The sequence below is a fragment of the Xenopus laevis genome, chromosome 8L (genome assembly GCF_017654675.1).
Source record: "Xenopus laevis strain J_2021 chromosome 8L, Xenopus_laevis_v10.1, whole genome shotgun sequence".
Taxonomy (NCBI): domain Eukaryota; kingdom Metazoa; phylum Chordata; class Amphibia; order Anura; family Pipidae; genus Xenopus; species Xenopus laevis.
Window position 1 is genome coordinate 129,440,196 of NC_054385.1, and position 21,323 is coordinate 129,461,518.

Here is a 21,323-nt window from a genome sequence, read left to right on the forward strand (position 1 = left end):
CCTTGCACCCTAAGCACGTGCCTCTTCTGCCTGCCCCTAGTTCCGGCCCTGAATGGTGCAAAGTTTGTGCAGGTTTATTCCATGCTCCAGTTGTAAATCTATATTTTCAGTGGAAATATCTTTGCATTGAGATATATATATATATCATCTACAGACACATCTTGGTCATCACATTTTGAATAGTATTACAGTAATTTCTAACAATGCCACTGCTTTGTGTTTACAACTTGCAAAGCACTGTGTGGTGCTAAATAAACAAATGAAATACAAATTATAAAGCTATTCATCATTCAAACAAAGTCCTTGATTTAACTGATTTAAATTAAATCACATTTGGTTAACAAACTAGTTCCCAGCCCATTCCAAAGTCCTCTACAGTTTTTTCTAAGACTTTCATTTATTTATTGGATCTCCTGTAATAGGATTGGGAATATATTTATTGTCTAATATAGTGTGAGTGATGAAATAAAAAGCCTAAAACACTGGGGGTGCTTATATGTTAGGCACCCCCCAGTATCTAAAATTGCAACCGTTTTAAACAGGGTTGGAAAACCTTTTCTTTAAATATGCACTTTCCCAGGGCACTTCTCAAGGACCCCTTGCTTCTCTTACTTCTAAAAAATGTATTTCATGTTGCAGTTAACAAGATGTATAATTTGAAGACAATCAAGACCATGTCTACAATTTGCTTCTCCACATTGTGTCTACTTCTCGTGGACTGCATCACTTCTGAGGATCATATTGTCATGACTAAACATGGAAAAGTAAAAGGGGTGCAGATATCAGGGTTCTCTGGTACAGTAACAGCTTTTCTTGGAATTCCATATGCAGAGCCCCCAATTGGTAGTTTAAGATTTAAAAAGCCTGAGCCTCCGAAGCCATGGTCAGATGTACTTCATGCTTCAAAATATGGAAATTCCTGCTTTCAAATACCAGATCAAACACACCCTGGTTTCTCTGGTTCTGAGATGTGGAATCCAAACACTGAAGTGAGTGAAGATTGCCTGTACCTTAATATATGGGTTCCAGATCCACAGCCAAAAGGTGGAAGTGTTATGGTTTGGATATATGGTGGTGCCTTTGAAACTGGGACATCTTCTCTTGATCTGTATGATGGCAAGTTTTTGGCAGAGTCTGAACAGGTCATTGTGGCATCAATGAACTACAGATTAGGTGCACTGGGCTTTCTGTCATTTCCGGGAAATTCTGAAGCTCCGGGAAATGTTGGCCTCTTTGACCAGAGATTGGCTCTTCAATGGGTTTATGAGAATATTGCAGCATTTGGTGGGAATCCTCAAAGCATAACCATTTTTGGAGAAAGTGCTGGAGCAGCCTCAGTAAGTTATCATTTGCTTTCCCCAAAAAGCCATACATATTTTACAAGAGCCATTATGCAAAGTGGGTCAGCTAATGCGCCTTGGGGTGCTGTGAATAAAACAGAAGCCAAGCACCGAGCTTTGATATTAGCCAATCAGATTGGTTGTTCTTACAAGACTGATAACAAAATCATTGCCTGCCTTCGAACTAAGACACCAATAGAGATATCCGAGAAAGCTTATTCTGTTATTCCATCCAATGAGAGATCAATAATAGAAATTACTTTCCCTCCTGCTGTCGATGGAGATTTTCTCACAGACATGCCAGAAAAATTGTTAAAACTTGGTCAACTTAAAAAGAACACAGATATTTTAAATGGAGTTAATAAAGATGAGGGATCATATTTCCTTGTATATGGGATACCGGGATTCAGTAAAGATCATGAGAGTTATATAAATAGGACACAGTTTGAAGAAAGTGTCAGATTATCTTTCCCAAAAGCAACAGAACTTGCAATAGAATCCATCCTGTTCCATTATACAAACTGGGAAGATGAACAGAATCCAGTTCTTTATCGAGATGCCATGGATGACATTGTTGGAGATTACAATTTTATATGTCCTCTACTGGAATTCACAAAGAGAAATTCTGACCTTGGGAACAATGTTTATTTATACTACTTTCAACACAGATCTTCCCAGATTGCATGGCCCGAATGGATGGGAGTCATGCATGGCTACGAGATTGAGTTTGTATTTGGAAAGCCATTGGACAAGAAACTTAATTATACCAAAAAAGAGGAAACGCTTAGCAGTACAGTTATGAGACACTGGGCAAATTTTGCAAAAACAGGGTGAGTGCTTTCTTATTATTATCATAATTTTAATTAATATTTTTATTGTTATAGCCATAAATAATATATTGTATAACTTATTTGGATGTGGGAATGTCATCCCACAGCCAAGATACACTAACCTAATCTACAGAGTTTAAATACTAAGGGGCCCATTTACTATGGGTCGAAGTGAATTCAAAGTGAATTTTCGAATTCAATAACTTTGAACTTCAAAGTCATTTTTGGGTACTTCGACCATCGAATAGGCCAAAATTCGATTTAAATTGAAAAAACTTTGAATATTCGACCATTCGAAAATCGAGGTATTGTCTCTTTAAAAAACTTCGACACTTCACCACCTTAAACCTGCTGAATTGCTATAGCCTATGGGGACCTCCTAGAACCTATAGTAAGTATTTGTAGTTTTTAGAAGTCAAAGGTTTTTTTTTGAAAATCGTTCTATTGATCGATTAAATCGTTCGAATCGTTAGTTTCGAACGATTTCTACGATCGATCGAACGATTTGAATTCGAATTTGAAACGGCAAGTGAAGTGTAAATTCACTCAAAAAAAAAACTTCGACTATCGAATTTCTACAATTGGATGGTCGAATTTCGAAGTTTTACCACTTCGAAATTCGACCCTTAGTAAATGTGCACCTAAGTGTCCTTCTCAGTATACCACCGAGACCAAGACATTTTCAGCACATATTTACTAGTGGAGCTTAGCGTATTAAATATAGAGATTAATACCAGGTGGTATCTCATAGTTCGGCAAATCAGATATTGAAACTGTAAAGCATAAGAGCATGGGGCTCCGTTATCATGAGTATGAAGCCATGAAAATGCCAAAAAACAGGTGCAACATACAATGTTTTGCCTACAATGAGCCTTTGCCCTTGGGTGGTTGTGTCTTCCATTGACATGAACAACTCTTTGGTGTCCCAGAATGGAGTTCCACCACTTGAAGCTGCATCTGTGTGCCAGAAGAGCATAGTATATGCACAGGATGTAGAAATCATCTCTTACGGAGCACAAGAAAGGTGCAATAGGCAAGAATGGTTGGGGCCTTTTTCAGGTGTTTCAGTGTTATGCAGTATGTTCCACTGTGACTGTGATTATATGTCACATACTATAAGACAATCTTAGAGTCCAGCTGAATAACTGGATTCTGTCCTAGGCTATTTTCTTCAAATAACCGTTGGCTTTGTACTTGAAAGAATGGAAAGCCCTGGAGTTATAAACCAAATTACAGTTTAAAGTTCACTTCCTGCTGAGCAAGTAGATACATCCCACCACCCTCTCCCCTTTTTGCATATTTTGTGAAATGTCAGGAGTTTTTCTTCTTTATGTTCTCATATTATCTATTATTAACCAAATGTGGGTGTTTTCCTGCATGTACTGTTATATTGTGGTTTTGGTACTATTATACAGTATAAACGTGAGAGTGTGCATTAGTATTAGTATTCATGTTAATGAATGTCAAATGCTTGAACCAGGGAATGTTTCCAATGGCCACTGGGGTTCGGAAGGAATTTTTTCCCTCTTGAGGTATAATTGGCACTGACTTCAGGCTGGTTTTTTTTGCCTTCCTCTGGATCAAAATAATGGAAATATGATAATGAATTTCAAGTTTTATGTGTCACAGCAGTGGGAGGACTTTGCCAGAGTATTGCACAAGTAAATTTAGAGGGAGAAAGAAGGTTCTCTCCAGTGACTGCACGGTTGTTTGATTGATACAGATGCTACTACTGCTTGTGCTACGTGACAACCTGCTTGGTCATAGAGACACTGCAGATTCTGGAGCAGCAGCATCTGTTATTTCTCCCAACTTGTTGGCAGCTCAGCCATGCTTTCCTCCCTAGTAAAGTTTGTTCTACTCCCAGCTGCTGAGAACATATTCTGTACTACTACAGGGTCCAGAATAGAATAATGACAATTTTCTGATCTCAAGTCTTCAATGAGGAACACCAGAGTCTTAAGCTCTTATGGAATTCTGCCTTTGAATATTGCCTTGGGGTGAGGCTGGCAAGGTTCTATTTATTTGATAAAATGTCAATAAATGCTGTGGCTGTTTTACCCCATGTCTAGCTCCTGGTGTTTTATTAACTTTTGCAAAATGGGGTTCAGTGGGATGGCTGAAAGCGAAGGGTCAGTTGAGGAGTCCCCTTGTCATGGTTATGTAAACTCGTAAACAGGAACCAAAGGCAGGAGGTAAAATACAATGGCTGGACTAGGGTAGAGTGGGCATCAGGAATCAATAAATAGGAAACAGAACACCCAGTTACCAGCATACTTACAATTGGCAAGGAATTAGCTCAGAGCTGGGGGATTATACAAGGGCTGATGGTAAAATTAGAGTACCTATGACACGATTAATAACAGTTGAGCAGACTATGACTACATGAAAACTCAAGGACAACAAAGAAATGAACTAGAAACTTATTGGACTGTGCAGATTAAGCAGAGGTAATGCAACTGCATAGTGAGCTACTTATTTTGAGCCTGCTGTAATAAATAGCTCCTGTTATGCTCTAGGTTTTGAAGTTTTATTTGGGGTAGTTATGTTATGGTGGCTGCAAAAAGTTTAGTTACCTCTGGTCACACTTCAGTGATACAACTGATATTATCTTCAAAGTTTTCAGGCTTAAACATGACATTTATAATGATATGTGATTGCTTACAGCTTCAGAGTAAGATAATAAGGGTTCAGTGTATTTTCTTTTCAAGTTCTTTGGCACAAATTACAATTTTCAAATATTTGTTGGCGCAATTAAAGTCATTCTAATTTCTCATCTAGTCTCTACTAGTTTATAATTAATCCAGTGTTTTACTGTATATGCATGGCAAGTTTTATAATCTTTCAGGATTTGTATTAATATATTTTTCTTTTATACCATCAACACCATATAGCATCATTTATTTGTACAGCAACTTACACTTCATGGTGCCATAAAATAATTGTATAGATTACAGAATAAAAATGGGACCACTCCTTACAGTCTTTACCAGTTTATGACCATGCAATGAAGAATCCAGTCAACTCTCTGGGATGGTATGTCATTACCCCTGGACTGTGTTATTGTAGGAGGTGATGAGAAGCTTGCAGACAGCCTACTATCTAGTAATACCATAGCGAAAATAATTATATGTTCCTAATACCCATTAATATTTTACTAAGATAAATACAAAGGGAAAATATATGAAGACATATAAGTACTTTAATAGTCAACTGAACGTATGAAATGTGAGTGCATGCATCATCATCATCATCTGAAAGTGATATCAAAGGGTAGCAGATGTTCTACAGTCCAATATTCTGTCTCTCCCTCGTTCATCTCATTTTTCAGGAACCCAAATGGGAAGGAGCCTGTGCAAAACCAATGGCCTGCTTTTACACTTGATCATCAACATTACATAATGATAGATACAGAGGACTTATTGACAAAACAAAAAATGCGAATCAAACAATGTAAATTCTGGAATGAATTCTACCCCAAAGTCTTGAAAATCACAGGTAAAATTTGAAAGGAAATGACCTGAATTAATAGGGAGATGTCACAAATGAACATACCATATAGGAAAAGCTGATAATTATAAATAATAATGTTATTCATCATTTATCAAGAAAAAGCATAATTTATAGATACAGTATCTCAGAAAGGAGTGTATATATATCTTGATTATTTGAGTAAAGTCAGAATCTTTCTGTTTACCTTGTTATAGATCCTGTGCACTGCACTGCCATTGGCATCACTGTCACCAGAAGTTTGTCCTTGGTCACCATGATACATTTGTTGATAATTAATATGCTGTGAATTGTCCACTGGTCTACTTAATGGCTGTTCTGCTCCATGGACAGTCCTACCAATGCTTCATGAAGCCATTATAGAGACTGATAAGGTCTGACATGTTGTTGCACATTTTGGTGTGGAAGCTCTACAAGACTTGACTGATATAAGATTTGACTTTGAGTTCATTGTCATGCTAGAGGGATATTAATATCAAAATGGTAGCACAATACTTTGATGGGGTAAACTAAATACTTTGAATATTTCCATCATACTAACATACTATGTACAGGAATATAACTCTATGTAATTTTGTAGTTTATTCTTCTTTTGTAACATATGGACATACAGTATCAATATTTTATCTTCATTCAAATTGTATATAAAGATGATGTAACTGATCAAAAATTCAAAGACCCGTTTGCAATAATTTATACAATAAAAAAGTTAACAACTATGCCATTTCATTCTATGAAACAAGTAACTCTCTTGGCTCTAATACTTGATATTACCCTCACTGGCAGAGACAGCAACTTCAGGTAGGCATCTCTTATCTCTACCAATCTCTGGGTGAACACATTTGTTCCTCCTCCATGCAAAATTAATTTAGCTGTGTGAAGCTAGTAGAATGACTTACATGTAAAGCCTTTTTAAAGGGGACCCGTCACCCAAAAAAATTATTCAAAATCCTATTTTATCACATTAGTCAATCAAAATGAACTTTAATTACACTATATAAATTATTTGAATCTTGTTTCCCTCAGTCTGGGATTTCAAAATTGTAGCAAGCAGGCAGCAGCCATTTTGTGGACACTGTTATTAAGACAAGTCTTGTATCATCTCAGAATCTTGTTTGTGCACCAGAATGGGGGACCTGATGTCCATCCCCATGCCCTGGATACACAATTAAATGGGAAAGAGGACGGGGGAATGTGTGGAGAGCAGTGACATGTAGGAAGTGCTGAATGGAAACTGAAAGTAATTGTCTGCCCCGCCTCTATGCCACTGGCATAGAGGAGGGGCAGACAATATTTGATTGACAGCTGAGATTTTTAGATGAGCTTAGAACAGCTCTGAATGCTTTAATAAAAAATAGAAATTGGATTTCATGTTTAATTTGAAAAGGACTTTTATTATACAGATTTTTGTGTCTGGGTGACAGGTCCACTTTAAACCCTGCCTCGGGGGTTCAGTGTTACAGAACCCTTTAGTTCTCTTTTTTCAGCTATTACTTGGGGGTCATTGTCATATGCAAGGTTCACTTTTGTTTAAGCCTCTGTCTTCGGACTGATGGTCTCACATTAACCTCAAGCGCCCTTGGGTACAATGAAAAATGTATAGTGCAGTCAGTGATGGTGAGATGTCCAGGACCTGATGCAGCCCAAACTATAAAATTTCCAGCACCAGGCTTTACAGTTGGTATCGGATGCTTCTGATGTTCCACTTGATCCTGAATGTTTTCTAGGATTTAATAGGCAAGTCCCTTGATAAATAACCCCTATATTAAGCCTTCAGGTGAACTTTTAATTATACATCTGTTATAAAACAAATCCATGATTTTTATGTGCCTGGCAGTGAGAGATTGTTGAGAAAATTTTAAAACTTCCACTGTCCCAAAAGGCAAGGTATTGTATTGATGGGAAAGTGGGAGCTTGTATGGGAATTAAGGGTTAGAGGCCTACCAGCTTCATGCAACACAATCATGATACATGTCATCCATAGTCATATTCACTGAATGATCTGACTCTTTATGCATGCAGAAGAAAATTGGGTTAAGGATGAGTTTTCCTTGTAGCAGTGGTTGGGTCTGTTAGATAGTTAACTAGAAATCCAGTCATTGGACTTGATTGTAAAGCTCTCCTTAAAGCCAAGTGGAGCTTTAGACCAAATAAATGTCTTCGATATCTGGTTCCTCTGCATTAGGAAACCCTTGAACATCGTTTCTTCTCAGTTTTCCACTTTAACCACAGAGTATAAAACTGTGTCCTGTATATCCTGTATATGTCACCAAGAAAAGAACAAAAAAAACGTCACTGTATATTAAATATAATATAAAGTTACATTGCAGTTGGTATCATTTCAAATTGTACATAACCAGGAAAAAACAATATAGATGTGTTGTTTTCACCTGAAGAAAGGTGGCATCAGCCCCAAACATGTTGTTACACACTATGCTCTGAGCCATGAAATAAAGATTTACTCATTTTTTTAACTGAAATTCCAGCTTCATATTTGGTATGTGCCCCTAGTGTGTGTCTTCCTCTTCTATTGTAATATTACAATGTAACCTACTTCAGAGTGACCCTTTAGAGGCATATTATGGTACAATGGCCAATTGTATTTGTTAGTCAATAATAGATCTGTCACTTGAGGAGGGGTTTAGAGCTGATGCTTAATGATTATTAATGGGCAGCAAACTCCTAAGAAAGGAGACTGAAGAAGAAAAAGGTTTCTGCAAGAGTAAACATATGGCCGGTAAAGTCTCTGTAGAAACCCAATGATCATGACCCACCCTTCAACATAATATTAGTTGAGGTACAGTTGTGGACTCCTGTATGGTTTGAATGCAGGAGGAAGGCTGAGAAAAAGTCACAAGGTGTGGCTTAAGGAACAAGATTTCTACTATTCTGCATAGGCCAAATTGTGTCTATGCTCAAAAATAAGACTGGACAGTATTGGGCAAAAGCAAATATCTGAATGGTTGATTTAAGTTCCTAGAGCTGGTGCAAATGTGCTACTTTTATTACAGCACCTATATAAGTGTTATATAGTAACAATAAGATAGTCACTAAGAGCAACCAATGGCTGAGGCAAGTTAAAATTGACAGTGAAGTCAGTGTCACCTTGTGAAAATTAGGTAAAAAGCAAAAGGAACATAACTATATATTCACCCTATAATATTTCTCCTCGACAGACAGTGTATTTGCCTTTAATGTTTTTATTATTATGCCAAATGTATTCTAAGTTCCTAAGTACTTACATTCATGGTGGTATTTCCTTGGCCAACTATGGGAGAAAACATACACAAAAGCATAAATTATGTAGTAAATATTAGGGAAGTAATGTGGTAACCCTGTCTACAGTCAATTGCTAAATTGTGTTCCATACAGCATCTTAAGATCTCCTCTTTTCCACTTTACCAACAGTGGCTTTACCGATACTTGATCACAAGGTTCTGTATCCTATGGTCCTAAAGATGAAAAGATCTCAGCAATGGAAGATAGACCTCCCTATTGTAGATGCTTTCTCAGTGGTCTAACTAACAGTTCTGTAAAATGGAACCAGGTTTACAACGCTACAGACTGAGCATTCCGTATCTCAAGTGATTTTTTAATGATATGGTTCATCAACTGGTTTTAGGATTACTGATCAGAATATGTACTGAATCCCAGTGGCATAAATCACATATTTTAAGCTAAATTGCAGGAATACCCTTCCTCTCACTTATAGAACCTGTTTGCTCGGGCAGTGAGCTGTATAAAAATACTCTTTGAGCAGCTGATTGAAGGAAAGCAGCATGGGTTGTTACATAGTTACATAGTTAAATTGGGTTGAAAAAAGACAAAGTCCATCAAGTTCAACCCCTCCAAATGAAAACCCAGCCCCATACACACACCCCTCCCTACTTTCACATAAATTCTATATACCCATATCTATACTAACTATAGAGTTTAGTATCACAATAGCCTTTGTATTATGTCTGTCCAAGAAATCATCCAAGTCCCTCTTATAGTCATTAACTGAATCAGCATCACAACATCACCCGGCAGTGCATTCCCCAACCTCACTGTCCTCACTGTGATGAACCCCCTACGTTGCTTCAAATGAAAGTTCTTTTCTTCTAGTCTGTTGACCTTTGAGTTAACTTTGAGTATAATGTAGAGAGATATATTCTAAAATATTTTGCAATCTGTTTTCAGTCTTTATTATTAGCAGTTTTTGAATTATTTAACTTTTTTATTCAGCAGCTCTCCAGTCTGCCATTTCAGCTATCTGATTGCTAGGGTCCAAATAATGAAGACCAATTGAAAAGTTGCCTAGAATTCTCCATTCCAAAACAGACTAAAAATTCACTTTCAACTCCTACCCTTCCTGAAGCTGAATCCTAACAGCTGGGCTACTAATATTTAACTTGCTTGAGATGAATAAGAAATATGCGGAAATGCCTTGGGTATCATATTATCATCATTGAAATATTATCATCTTTGAAATGCAATTAATTAATTGGAGTCTAACTGGAGAAAAATTATATAATTTGGGGTACCTAGTCCTCCATGTCTTAAGCTGGCCATAGACGCAACGATCCGCGATTCGTACGATTTTCGGAACGTGTGTGGAGAGTCCCGACATTTTTCGTCCGTCGGAGATCGGTCTTTTGGTCGATCAGACAGGTTAGAAAATTTCTGTCGGCTGCCGATAATATCTCTGCGTGTATTGCTTTGTCTATCGTACGATTGCTGTCAGGGGCAGAACATCGGCTGTTCTTAAACTACTTTATTTGGTCGGAATGGTAAGACTTTGATCTGAATGGTTAGTGACAGGTCGGGAGATGGGAAAGTCCGATCGTACGTTGATTCGTACGATCGGATCTTTGCGTCTATGTCCAGCTTTAGTCATCTTGATATTCCTCTCTGTCCAGACACACACACATATTGTTACATCAAAAAGAAGAGTTTATACAAAAATACTAGATCAACCTTTTACTGAAATCCTGACTGAAACGCCATCAGAATCCAACTGTGTATCAGTACAACTTACCTTTCCTTGCAAGACTGAAATCAATGTAAGTGTAAACGCTGTCTTCTCCAGATGGGAGGTTGGGAACTGCTCCTAAAACACATGGTGATAAAGTATTGTTACTTTAATAAAAAAATTTGCCAAGTAAAAGTTGTCGAGGTGCTATAGAAGTCAATGGGAGTTGCGCTTATTCTATTGGACCATTTTTAATCCAATCAGAATTTTAGAGGATTTTTTATTTGCTGGGAATTGTCTGAAAAACTCACGTTTTTAGAGATATTCTTATTTTTTGAACATTGTTCAGCTCTTTTATAATTGGATCTTTTAATAAATTCAATAACATTCAAAAACCTCCTAAACCACTTAAATTCGACCTTTTATAAATAAGCCTCATCCTGTATTAAAGTAAATTCTTGTCTTAAAAAGGAGATGAATAACAGTGAACGGTGCAACATGAACAAATGGCCTTACCTGTGTTTTGTTGTTGTGGGTTATTGTTTGGAAACAAGGAAACTTTGTGTCTGAATTTCAGCATAACAATAACAGCAGCAGTTACAGTTGTTCCTAGGAACATCCCAGTGAGTCCCAGTACCAGTTGCATCCAATGCTTCCCTGTTATGAACAACACAGTATATTGAATATAGACAAAGCCTTTACTTTCTTGCTACTCCTTTACTTTATATATTGCCCACACCCTATTAATTTATTCATTAAAATCATGGTGGACAACATGGTTCAACAAAAAACAGTTTTTTTTCTGTTTTTGTTTTATGTTTATGATCACACCATCCAAATGAAGGATATCCCTTATTGTGCTCCTACTGTAACTGTTTACCTTTGCCCATATTTCTCATAGACAGGTGCATTTCTTATTGCTTTCATTATTATTGTAAAGGTGTCTCATGACCAGTGCATTGGTCTCACAGGCTAATCCCCTCTGCTGTAGATTGTGTAGTTGAGAAAGAGAGCACAAAGAGCACTTACAGATGTATTGAAGCAAAAATATAATGGAGGTTTGACAACCTGCCCACATCTGCTTAGTTTAGCACCACCAAATGGAGTTTACCTTGACTCATAAAATTGTGATCCCTGTGTTTAAAAATAAATGTACTTACACTGAATTAATTAATAATAAAGAACAGATCCAGGGATTGTACAATTTACAATTACCATTAGATCTTTCAAGAATTTAGCCTAAAATTAAAAAAAAACAGTAAAATTAGTGCAAATCAAAGCGAAATTTTTCATACTAACCCTGTATCTGAATGACTACCACACCGCTCTTCTTCTTTATACTTCTGCTTGAAGTTTGTACCTCACAGGTATAATTCCCAGAATCCTCCAGCTGAGCTGAGGGGACTCCATATTGGTTGGATAAACTGAATCCCTGCACATTGTGCCCATTTCTGTAGAAAACAAACTGTAGCTCTGTAGTCTCTCTGTGTGGGCTGAGCTTTGTGTCACATGTTATGGTCATGTGATCTCCTTTTGTCACCTGATCTGAGCTCACTTTTATTTGTGGGACAGGGAAGAGTTCTAAAAGAGAAAGAATCAAAATGAAACCACAAGCATTGTTGTTATACAGTATATTTATACAACTATAATACAACATGTAGGTTCCTGTTTATTTGTATTACTTTATTAAACAAGTTTATTACATGTATCTTTCCATGCATATCAGGTTACGTATTATCAAAATATGTGCATCAACACTGGAGATGCCTGGGACCATTTGTTGACTGCCATACAATTGACTGATATTTTTAACCAGAAGAGTCACTCAGGGACATGGTTTTTTTTTTAAAGAAAGTTTATTTCCTAGTAAAATAATATGATTTTTTTCATGACTATCTTCCCGAATCAAAAAACATTTTTGAAGAATCTGGGCTTATCAAAGCATTTTCCCACTCCCTGCTATTTTTTATCTCCAAAAAGTGTTGACCAACATAGATCATGAAAAAAATGATATCCTTTGGGACCAAAACCTCTAACTCTGTCCTAAATTCCCTCATTCAGGGTGAAAAGTTTGGAACACATTTTCCTCCTGTGAAAAACATGCAAATCTGTTGCAAATTTGTCTCTCTTCTCTTTTAATACAGGAAAAATGCTAGGAAGGAATGTTAACAACGAAACTCAAATTCATTTCAAAATTTCAAAGAACTTCATTTTTTCCCAACCTTTGATAAATATGCCCCAAGGTGTACAGGATGTTTTTGAGGCGCATGGTACATTATGTACACTGCATTTCATTAAAAAGATGTGACCATGTTTGTCTAAAGTTTGTTCCATCTCGACATGCTCCAGAGAGTCAGATAGTTTCAGTACTGTTATGGATGCACAATAATGTTATGTAAATGCAATGTTATTGGGTATATAGAATATATAGAGAGAGCAATTTATACATTTTTCCAATTCTGTTTTTTTCCACCCAAAACGGGATTGAAGAAAAAAATTGCAATTAAACTTGACCGTTTTTTTTTTTGACCATTAACATATTTACTTGAACTGGAAAAATCCTATCTCATAAAATCACAGAAAAAAACTTTGTAAATTCTGTCTTTTTGTTGCCAGGTTTTAGTTGCGGAATGAAAAATTCATGTTTGGTAAAGTTGAATTATGGCACAAACTCAAATTTGAATTTTTTGAATTGTGGCAAAAACTCAAAATTTAACAAATTTGCGCTTTAGAGATGCTATGTGACAAATCAAAATCTGTTTTCTACAACAAATTGATGTTGTGTATCAGATATTACTTCCACATCAATGTGGTTTCCTTTCGACACAAATACAAGTATTCTACTCAAGATGATGCCAACAATCTAATTTCAATATGCTGATACACAGGGGCAGGCAAGAGCCTGTGAATGGGGTTTATAAGAAAGCTAGGGTAAGAAGCATGACATAGGATTACCCTGAGATGAAAATGTCATTCATGAGAAGAAGAGGGAGAAATAGATTTGCTTGGCTTCTATGTAACAGTTCTACTCTCTATTAGTTTGCTAGGCTCAGTGTGTGACTTTAATCCACATAGTCTCTTCCTAGACTATGGGGGTTATTTACTAAAATAATTTGTGATTTTCTTTTATGAAATTGGACTTTTAAAAAATCTCGGGTGAAAATTCTGAAAAAATTTTGAAAATTGGATGAAAAAATCAGATTTTTTTCCCAGCAAATTTTCTGGAAAATGTAATAATAAATAAGCGTAAAAACCCGAGCAGATTTGATCAGAGTTTGTAGCAGAAAATATTTAGATAAATACAGACTTTGATAAATCACCCCCTAAGTGTCTCTTTCTAGATCTAAGTTATATAAAGCTTTCCACACATGTAAATGTAAGGGTTTATTTATCAAAGTCCTAATTTATCTCAAAATTTTTTGCTACAAACTCCAATCAAAGCCGCTCAAGTTTTTTACGCTTATTTATTATTACATTTTCCCGAAAATTTGATTTGTGGGGAAAAAAAATCAGATTTTTACAAGTTTTCTGAATTTTCACCCGAAAACTCTTTAGATATTGCACGAAACCCAGCGCACATAAAAAAAAAATCATTCTTACTTCTCCCATTAACTTATATGCAACCTTGACAGGTCTGAGATGCCCTATTTTGAGATTCAGACTTTTCCATCCTTGAGGTTTTATAAATTCTGAAAAAATTCATGATTTTTTAAAAGTCTGATTTTCTAAAAAAAAAAAAAATCAAGATTTTTTTCGTGATTTTTGCATTCAGAGTTTTTAGTAAATAAACCCCTTAGTGTAGCAGAGTAAAGTGGTACATCACAACTGTGAGCCAAAAATGAAGACACAAAGCTTATAGTTTAACTATTTGTCCATTTTTGAAATAGAGAGACTTTCCAGCAGGTAATTGTTACATAGAATTAGCACCCAGTGTAAGTGACACATATTTCCATTTGTTCTTACCCGAGACTGAAATAATGACTTTGGCACTATGGGTATAAAAACCATAAGAATGATAAAAATAATGGTAATAATTGACTTCTTTTTCACATCTATATGTGCCCGATGTATTCACGTTCACTCTTCCTATATGTAAATAAGAGTCTGAAGGTTGAGTTTTGAATACATTATTATCCTTGTAAAATACAGTATTTCTTCCATTATATCCAGGGAGGCTGTAACAATTCAAAGACAAGGAGTCCCCTTCATAGACAGAAGAGGGGGCTTGTAGAATAACAAAATCTGAAAAGAAAGAAGAGTAAATATTACAGTAAAAAGGTCTATCCTAAAGTATTTAACCAACTAATGTATTTTCGAGTCATTGGAAAACAAACATATAGTAAATGCATGTGTAGTTGTATTTATTCACTGTGATAACAGGACCTATGGATTTAAAAACAAAATAGAAATGATAAAAAACAGACTTTTTTACTCAGAATTTTAACATACAAAGTTGTGTGTTGAAAATGTTGGCTAAGGTCTAAGGTAAAAAAACAAAATATGGCTAAATAGATATAAACAGAAATAGAAAAGAAACGTTTTAGGCTGGATTTACTTAAAAATGTATAAACAGATATATTTAAATTAACTACTGTATTTTTTTAAAAGTATATTTCCAGAACATTTACAACATTTTTTAAACAAATTCATATTGATGCATTACCAAAGGTAGAGCTGTGTATTTCTTCCCTCAAATTTCTCAACATCAAGGGGCAGATTTACTAAGGGTCGAAGTGAATTCGAGGGAATTTTCTAAGTAAAAAAATTAGATATTCAAAGTAATTTTTTGGATACTTCGACCATCGAATAGGGATACTACGACTTCGAATTTACTTCGATTCGAAGTAAAAATCTTTCGAATATTCGACCATTCGATAATCGAAGTACTGTCTCTTTAAAAAAACTTCGACTTCAATACTTCGCCAAATTAAACCTGCCAAAGTGCTATGTTAGCCTATGGGGACCTTCTACAACATTTTTCTAAGTCTTTACACATCAAATAAAAATCGGTAGATTGTACGCTAAAATCGTTTGATTCGAACAATTTTTATTCGATCGCAGGATTGCCAAATTTGCTGAAAAAACTTTGAATTCGATATTCGATCGTTCGATTTTACTTCGATCATTCAATGGCCAAATTCGATTAAAAAAAAGTTCGAATTCGATATTGGAATTCAACGTTTTTTAATTCTATGGTCGCATTTCTAAGTTTTTTGTACTTCGAAATTTACCCTTGATAAATCTGCCCCCAAATCTCATAGTGGGCTGGTATGAGAATTTGTTTTTAGGAAGGAGGAAAGGAAATCATAGAGATTCTCTTCCTCCTAAAGATGTATCCAAAGTCAATAAAATACAATTAAGTAATTTTCTTAAAGGGCAACTAAAGTCTAAAATAGAATAATGTTAGAAATGCTGTATTATGTATACTAAATATAAACATGAACTTACTGCACCAGCAGCCTAATAAGACAAATGATTTATGCTTTCAAAGTTGGCGCAGGGGGCTGTCATCTTGTAACTTTGTTAGACATTTCTGCAATATCAAGACTCGCACATGCTCAGTATGGTCTGGGCTTCAGTTGGGAGGTTAAGCTTAGGGATCGTCATAAATTATCAAAACAGCACAAGTCAAATAATATCTGCCATAGAAGCCAATACAGCAAGACTGATTAATAATCATAATATAGAGACTGCACTGCGTCTCTGGATACAAATCTCTACAGGGAATCCAACAATGCTGCTCGAGTTCTGGGAAGTAAGGTGGGGGGGCTCCCCCTGCCATTTGAAAGTATGATCGTTTACCTGCACAGCAGTTGGGGACCATCTGACAATTCCTATCCACAGCAGTAAAAGAAGGGGGAATTGCACTGCATACAGTCAGGTTTATGATAAAAACTGTAGACATCTTTTAATTAAAGTATATTGGAGATAGATTTCTTTTTCATTAAAGAAAGTAAAAATGGGATTTTATATTTTTGCCTTTACATGCCCTTTAAATCTCAAGTTTTTAAAGGATCAGTAACATAAACTTTTTTTTAAAAAAAAATGTATTTCGACTTAACGAAAAAAAAACACTGACACTTTTAATTTTAAATTTGCAAAGATTTTATTAAGAAATAACTTAGCGATTCTTCAGAAACGGCAACAGGGCGTCGATCCATCGTTCGGCACTCGATTTCTCCTCCCTGCCTTCTATAAGAGATAGCCAAGGAGGAAAAATCGAGTGCCGCATGATGGATCGTCACCCTGTCACCGTTTCTGAAGAGGAGCACAAGCGGAGAATCTCTAAGTTATTTCTTAATAAAGACGTTGCGAATTTAAAGTTAAAAGTGTCTTGGTGGTTTTTTTTGTTAAGTAGAAACTATTTTTTTACATTTTTTTTAATGTTACTGGTCCTTTAATAAAAAATTGCGTTCTTTGACAAAAGCCTCTACTTTAAATAATATTCACCACCTTAGAAAAAGACTAGTGAATTTGTTGCGAAATTTGCTTAACGGCAAAAAAATCGTGAAAGTCACTGGTAACAGAATAATTTTGACACACGTCAATTTCGACGACCGCGACAATTTTTATATGTGCACCTATTTTGTCCAAATGCATTAAAGTGAATGGGCGTCCGAATAATTTTGACGCATGACAATTTTTATGTGCGGCCTATTTTTCATGGGCGAATTTTTGCCGCAGTTTCCCAAATTTATTTGCTGGCGGCGAAACATGGAATTTGAATTCACGCCAGGTGAATTTATTCGCCCAACACTAAAGTAGACAAGCAGGAGTCTCTCATAAGCATTAAGGAGATCTGATTGTGCAAACAACTTAAATATCCTGTAGATTATTTTAATGTTGTTAGTTTATATAAAATACATTGGCAGCTCTCAGGGCTTTGGCAAAAGCTGAATGAGTAATTTACCATTCCTCACATCCAGTCCAACTGGGTCACTTCTCTGGCTGGCACCGATCTGGCACTGGTAATTCCCACTGTCTCTCACTTCTGCATTCTTCATTTCCAGACTCTGCTCATCTCCACTTATCCAGTCGCCATCTTTGTACCAGGAATATGTCCATGTCCCTTCAGCAGCGGAAGCCTCATTGCAGGTTAAAATGACAAAGTCATCAGTGAGTATTGTGGCCCATTGTGGTGAGAGGGAGATCAGTGGTGTGAGGCTGTCTTCTGTAGATACAAGTATGGCGCATGAATTCCATTCACAGACATTTTTAATTGAAAGGATTTCACAATGATACTAGATCTATTAAGAAAGAAAAAAAGCACTAGCCAACTAAAAACTTAATATTCGAATCAGTGTCGGACTGGCCCACAGGGATACCAGGAAAAGTCCCAGTGGGCCCAGGTGTCAGTGGGCCCTTATGCTGCTATTGGCCTATTTCATGGCCATTCCCTATTTCTATGAGAAATAGATGGAATAATAGATTGTAGTATATAAAGAGAAGAGACTAGGAGAATAGAGGTTGAGTGAGGAGAGAAAGAATAATATTACTAAGAGTGGGCCCCTGGTCTAAGATTAATTGGGGGGCCCCTAGTCAAAGGTTTTTGGGTGGGCCCCTGTTGTCCCAGTCCAACACTGATTGGAAACCACCTGCTTAATCTGTGTAACTTGAGTTTTGGGGGCAGATTTACTAAGCTCGAGTGAATAGTTTGAATCCAAAAATATTCAAATTTCGAAGTAATTTTTTGGGTACTTCGACCATGAAATTGGTCAAATTTGATCGAATTCGATCAAATCGAATGATTCGAACGATTTGAAGTAAAAATCGTTCGACCATTCAATAATTGAAGTATTGTCTCTTTAAAAAATCCTTCAACTCAATACTCCACCAAATAAAAGCTACCGAATTGAATGTTAGCCTATGGGGACATTGTAGATTGGTTTTGGGCACTTTTTATGATCGAATAAAAATCATTCCATTGATCGCTTAAAATCGTCTGAATCATTCGATTCGAAGGATTTTATCGTTCGATCGAACAATTTTTATTCGATCATAAAAAGTGCCCAAAACCTATCTACAATGTCCCAATAGGCTAACATTCAATTCGGTAGCTTTTATTTGGCGGAGTATTGATCAAACATTTTGCGCTAAAATCCTTCAAATTCGATATTCGAATTCGAAGGATTTTACTTCGAGGGTCGAATTTGAGGGTTTTTTAACCCTCGAAATACGACCCTCGATAAATCTGCCCCTAAAGCTGGCCATAGACGCAAAGATCCGATCGTACGAATCAACGTACGATCGGACTTTCCCATCTCCCGACCCTCCACTAACCATTCAGATCAAAGTCTTTACCATTCCGACCAAATAAGAACAGATCACCCAATGTTCTGCCCGTGACAACAATCGTATGATACTTATGTCTGACAACACTAGTGACAGTCTCCCTCTGAAAATCGTACGATCGGCAATACACGCAGAGATATTATCGGCAGGCGACAGAAATTTTCTAACCTGTCCGATCGACCAAACGACCAATCTCCGACGGACGAAAAATGTCGGGACTCTCCACACATGGTCCGAAAATCGTACGAATCCACGATTCGTACGATCGGATCTTTGCGTCTATGGCCAGCTTAAGTGTGAGCTTGTGGATATATTGTACATTTTACCGTATTTTGTTTGCAACAAGAGTATGTGAAATAATACTAATGTTGAAGGTTCATCAAAACACAGAAAGATGCATGTAAACTTTATGGACTCCATAATATAGAGACATATATAGAATTCCTTTTGGACTAAAGTTCAAAGCACATTTAAAAAAAAAAATCTCTATATTGAATTTTTCCTCAATGTTTTCTACTTAATAAAGAAAAATCCTTAGCCAGCATTTATACTGATGATGGGAAAGTTTCCTATAATATATTAAACCCAACTTATCAAAGCTCCTTTACCTGTGACAGAAATGAATTCTTCATTAGAGATGAGATCCATTTGGTGACCAATTCTTTTTGTGCATCTGTATGAACCACTCGCATTTCTATCTACTTTTTCAACATGCAGAACAGAATCATCACCCAAGTGTTGTATAGGCATGTTGCCCTTGTAGAACACAGTGTTTTTTGCATTTATTTCCAGCCGGCTGTGACATTTCAGAAGCAGGTTATCCCCTTCATTTATTCTTGGGGGTACCTGCAGGATAAGCTCTCCTAAAATAAAAGACACTGGATTAATGGATGTGTTTGGAGGAGCTTTTACACATTTCCATTTATTCCTATTAAATGAATTACGTACATTTTAATGTACTGACTTGCTAAATATACACAAAGGGCTATTTACTAAAATCAAAATGTATCTCATTATGCCAATAAAAAAAGCTTGACCAAACTCTCATGCCTGTTTTTGCCTTATTTATTAATAAATCAACTCTACTTAATCAGATTGGTAAAAAAAAATGTGGGAAAACCCGAATCATATGATTTTTCTGGCTTTTCTCCTGAAAAGCCACATTCTTTGAGGTTTTTGCCTGAAAACCCCCGAAAAAGTCGGATTTTCAGGCGAAACCCAGCGCAGACCACGATAACTTCAAATTGGGATAGGTGCTTGATTTATACAGGACCTCGTCAGGTCTGAGATGATGGATTTTTGGATGCAGACTTTTTGCAGCATCGGGGTATAATAAATCTAAAAAAAAATAACGTTTTTTTCACCAATAAAATTAGTTTTTGTCCCAAAAAGCTTGATCAGAAAAATTTGAAGTTTAGTGTCAGGAATTCTTACCCTGGTGGTCTAGTGGTGCGGTGGGGACGCCCGGCGCTCCTTTTGCCAGCTTCCTCCCTAGTGTGCGCGCCGCGCGCATTCTCGCTATTTAAAGGCACAGGCGCCAAATTCAAATATATTTAAAGGGGCATTGGTTACTATGTGGTTGCCCGTGATTCCCTGCCTGGCTATTTTGACTACTCTTATCTCTGAAACCTGACCCTTGCCTGAAACCGACCTTGATTCTGCTTAACCCTCCTGATTGATCACCCGGTTTGACCCTTTGCTTGCCTGACGACTCTTGCTTTCTGCCTGCCTCGACCAGGCCTGTCTGACCACGAAGTTTTATCACAATTTGAACATTGATAAACTTGCCCCTACAGTACTCATCTTGGAGCTTCTCATGATCTTGTGTTTCTGACCTTGTGTGCGACTACAGACAGACAAAGGGCAGATTTATCAATAATCCAGTTGGTATTTTTCTCTAGATTCAAGAAAAATACAGGTGAAAAAATATGGGTGCAAAAAAGTGCAAGTATTTTCTGAAACCTTGAATAATTAGGATTAATAAAAGAAAAAAACATGTAGAGAGTCTCCAAGAAAAAAAGCATGGAATGTTGATCGCAGGGTCAATGGTTTTTTTTTTTATTACACTCAAGTTTTCATAAACCAGTCTAAAAGCTTTAAAACAGATTTGACTTTTCTTCTAATATTAATTTAAAGGATAACATTGTTTTATTATTATTACTATTATTATTATTATTATTAACATGTATTTATATAGTGCCAACATATTGCGTAGCACTGTAAAGTAAATGTGATTATACAACTACATCACATGAATTACATACATAGAATATATGGAGTAACAAACATCACAATCAATACCGGTACAAAAAGGTGATGCAGGCCCTATGCAAAAGAGCTTACAGTCTAAAGGGAGGGGAGTAATACACAAGGTGTGGGAGTGGGCAAGATCGAATT

At 36.4% G+C, this 21,323-nt stretch overlaps 2 protein-coding genes across 2 annotated transcripts in view; one reads left to right on the plus strand and one right to left on the minus strand.

Annotated features, from left to right (window-relative positions):
• Positions 1-19,618, minus strand: part of LOC108699440 (Fc receptor-like protein 4) — a 135,084-nt gene extending 115,466 nt beyond the window's left edge. Inside the window, exons 1-4 of the mRNA XM_041573986.1 lie at positions 19,535-19,618; positions 17,545-17,875; positions 14,598-14,876; positions 11,934-12,215 (exon numbers count right to left, since the gene is read on the minus strand). Of these exons, the coding sequence (XP_041429920.1) occupies positions 11,934-12,215; positions 14,598-14,876; positions 17,545-17,875; positions 19,535-19,618 (976 nt within the window). The remainder of the gene's footprint in view (positions 1-11,933; positions 12,216-14,597; positions 14,877-17,544; positions 17,876-19,534) is intronic.
• On the plus strand, positions 643-6,597 carry LOC108698834 (cholinesterase). The gene is made up of 3 exons (XM_018230684.2): positions 643-2,170; positions 5,502-5,668; positions 5,878-6,597. The coding sequence occupies exons 1-3, from the start codon at positions 648-650 to the stop codon at positions 5,967-5,969; spliced, it is 1,782 nt and encodes a 593-aa protein (XP_018086173.1). The 5' UTR covers positions 643-647; the 3' UTR covers positions 5,970-6,597.
• Positions 19,619-21,323: the final 1,705 nt, after the last annotated feature.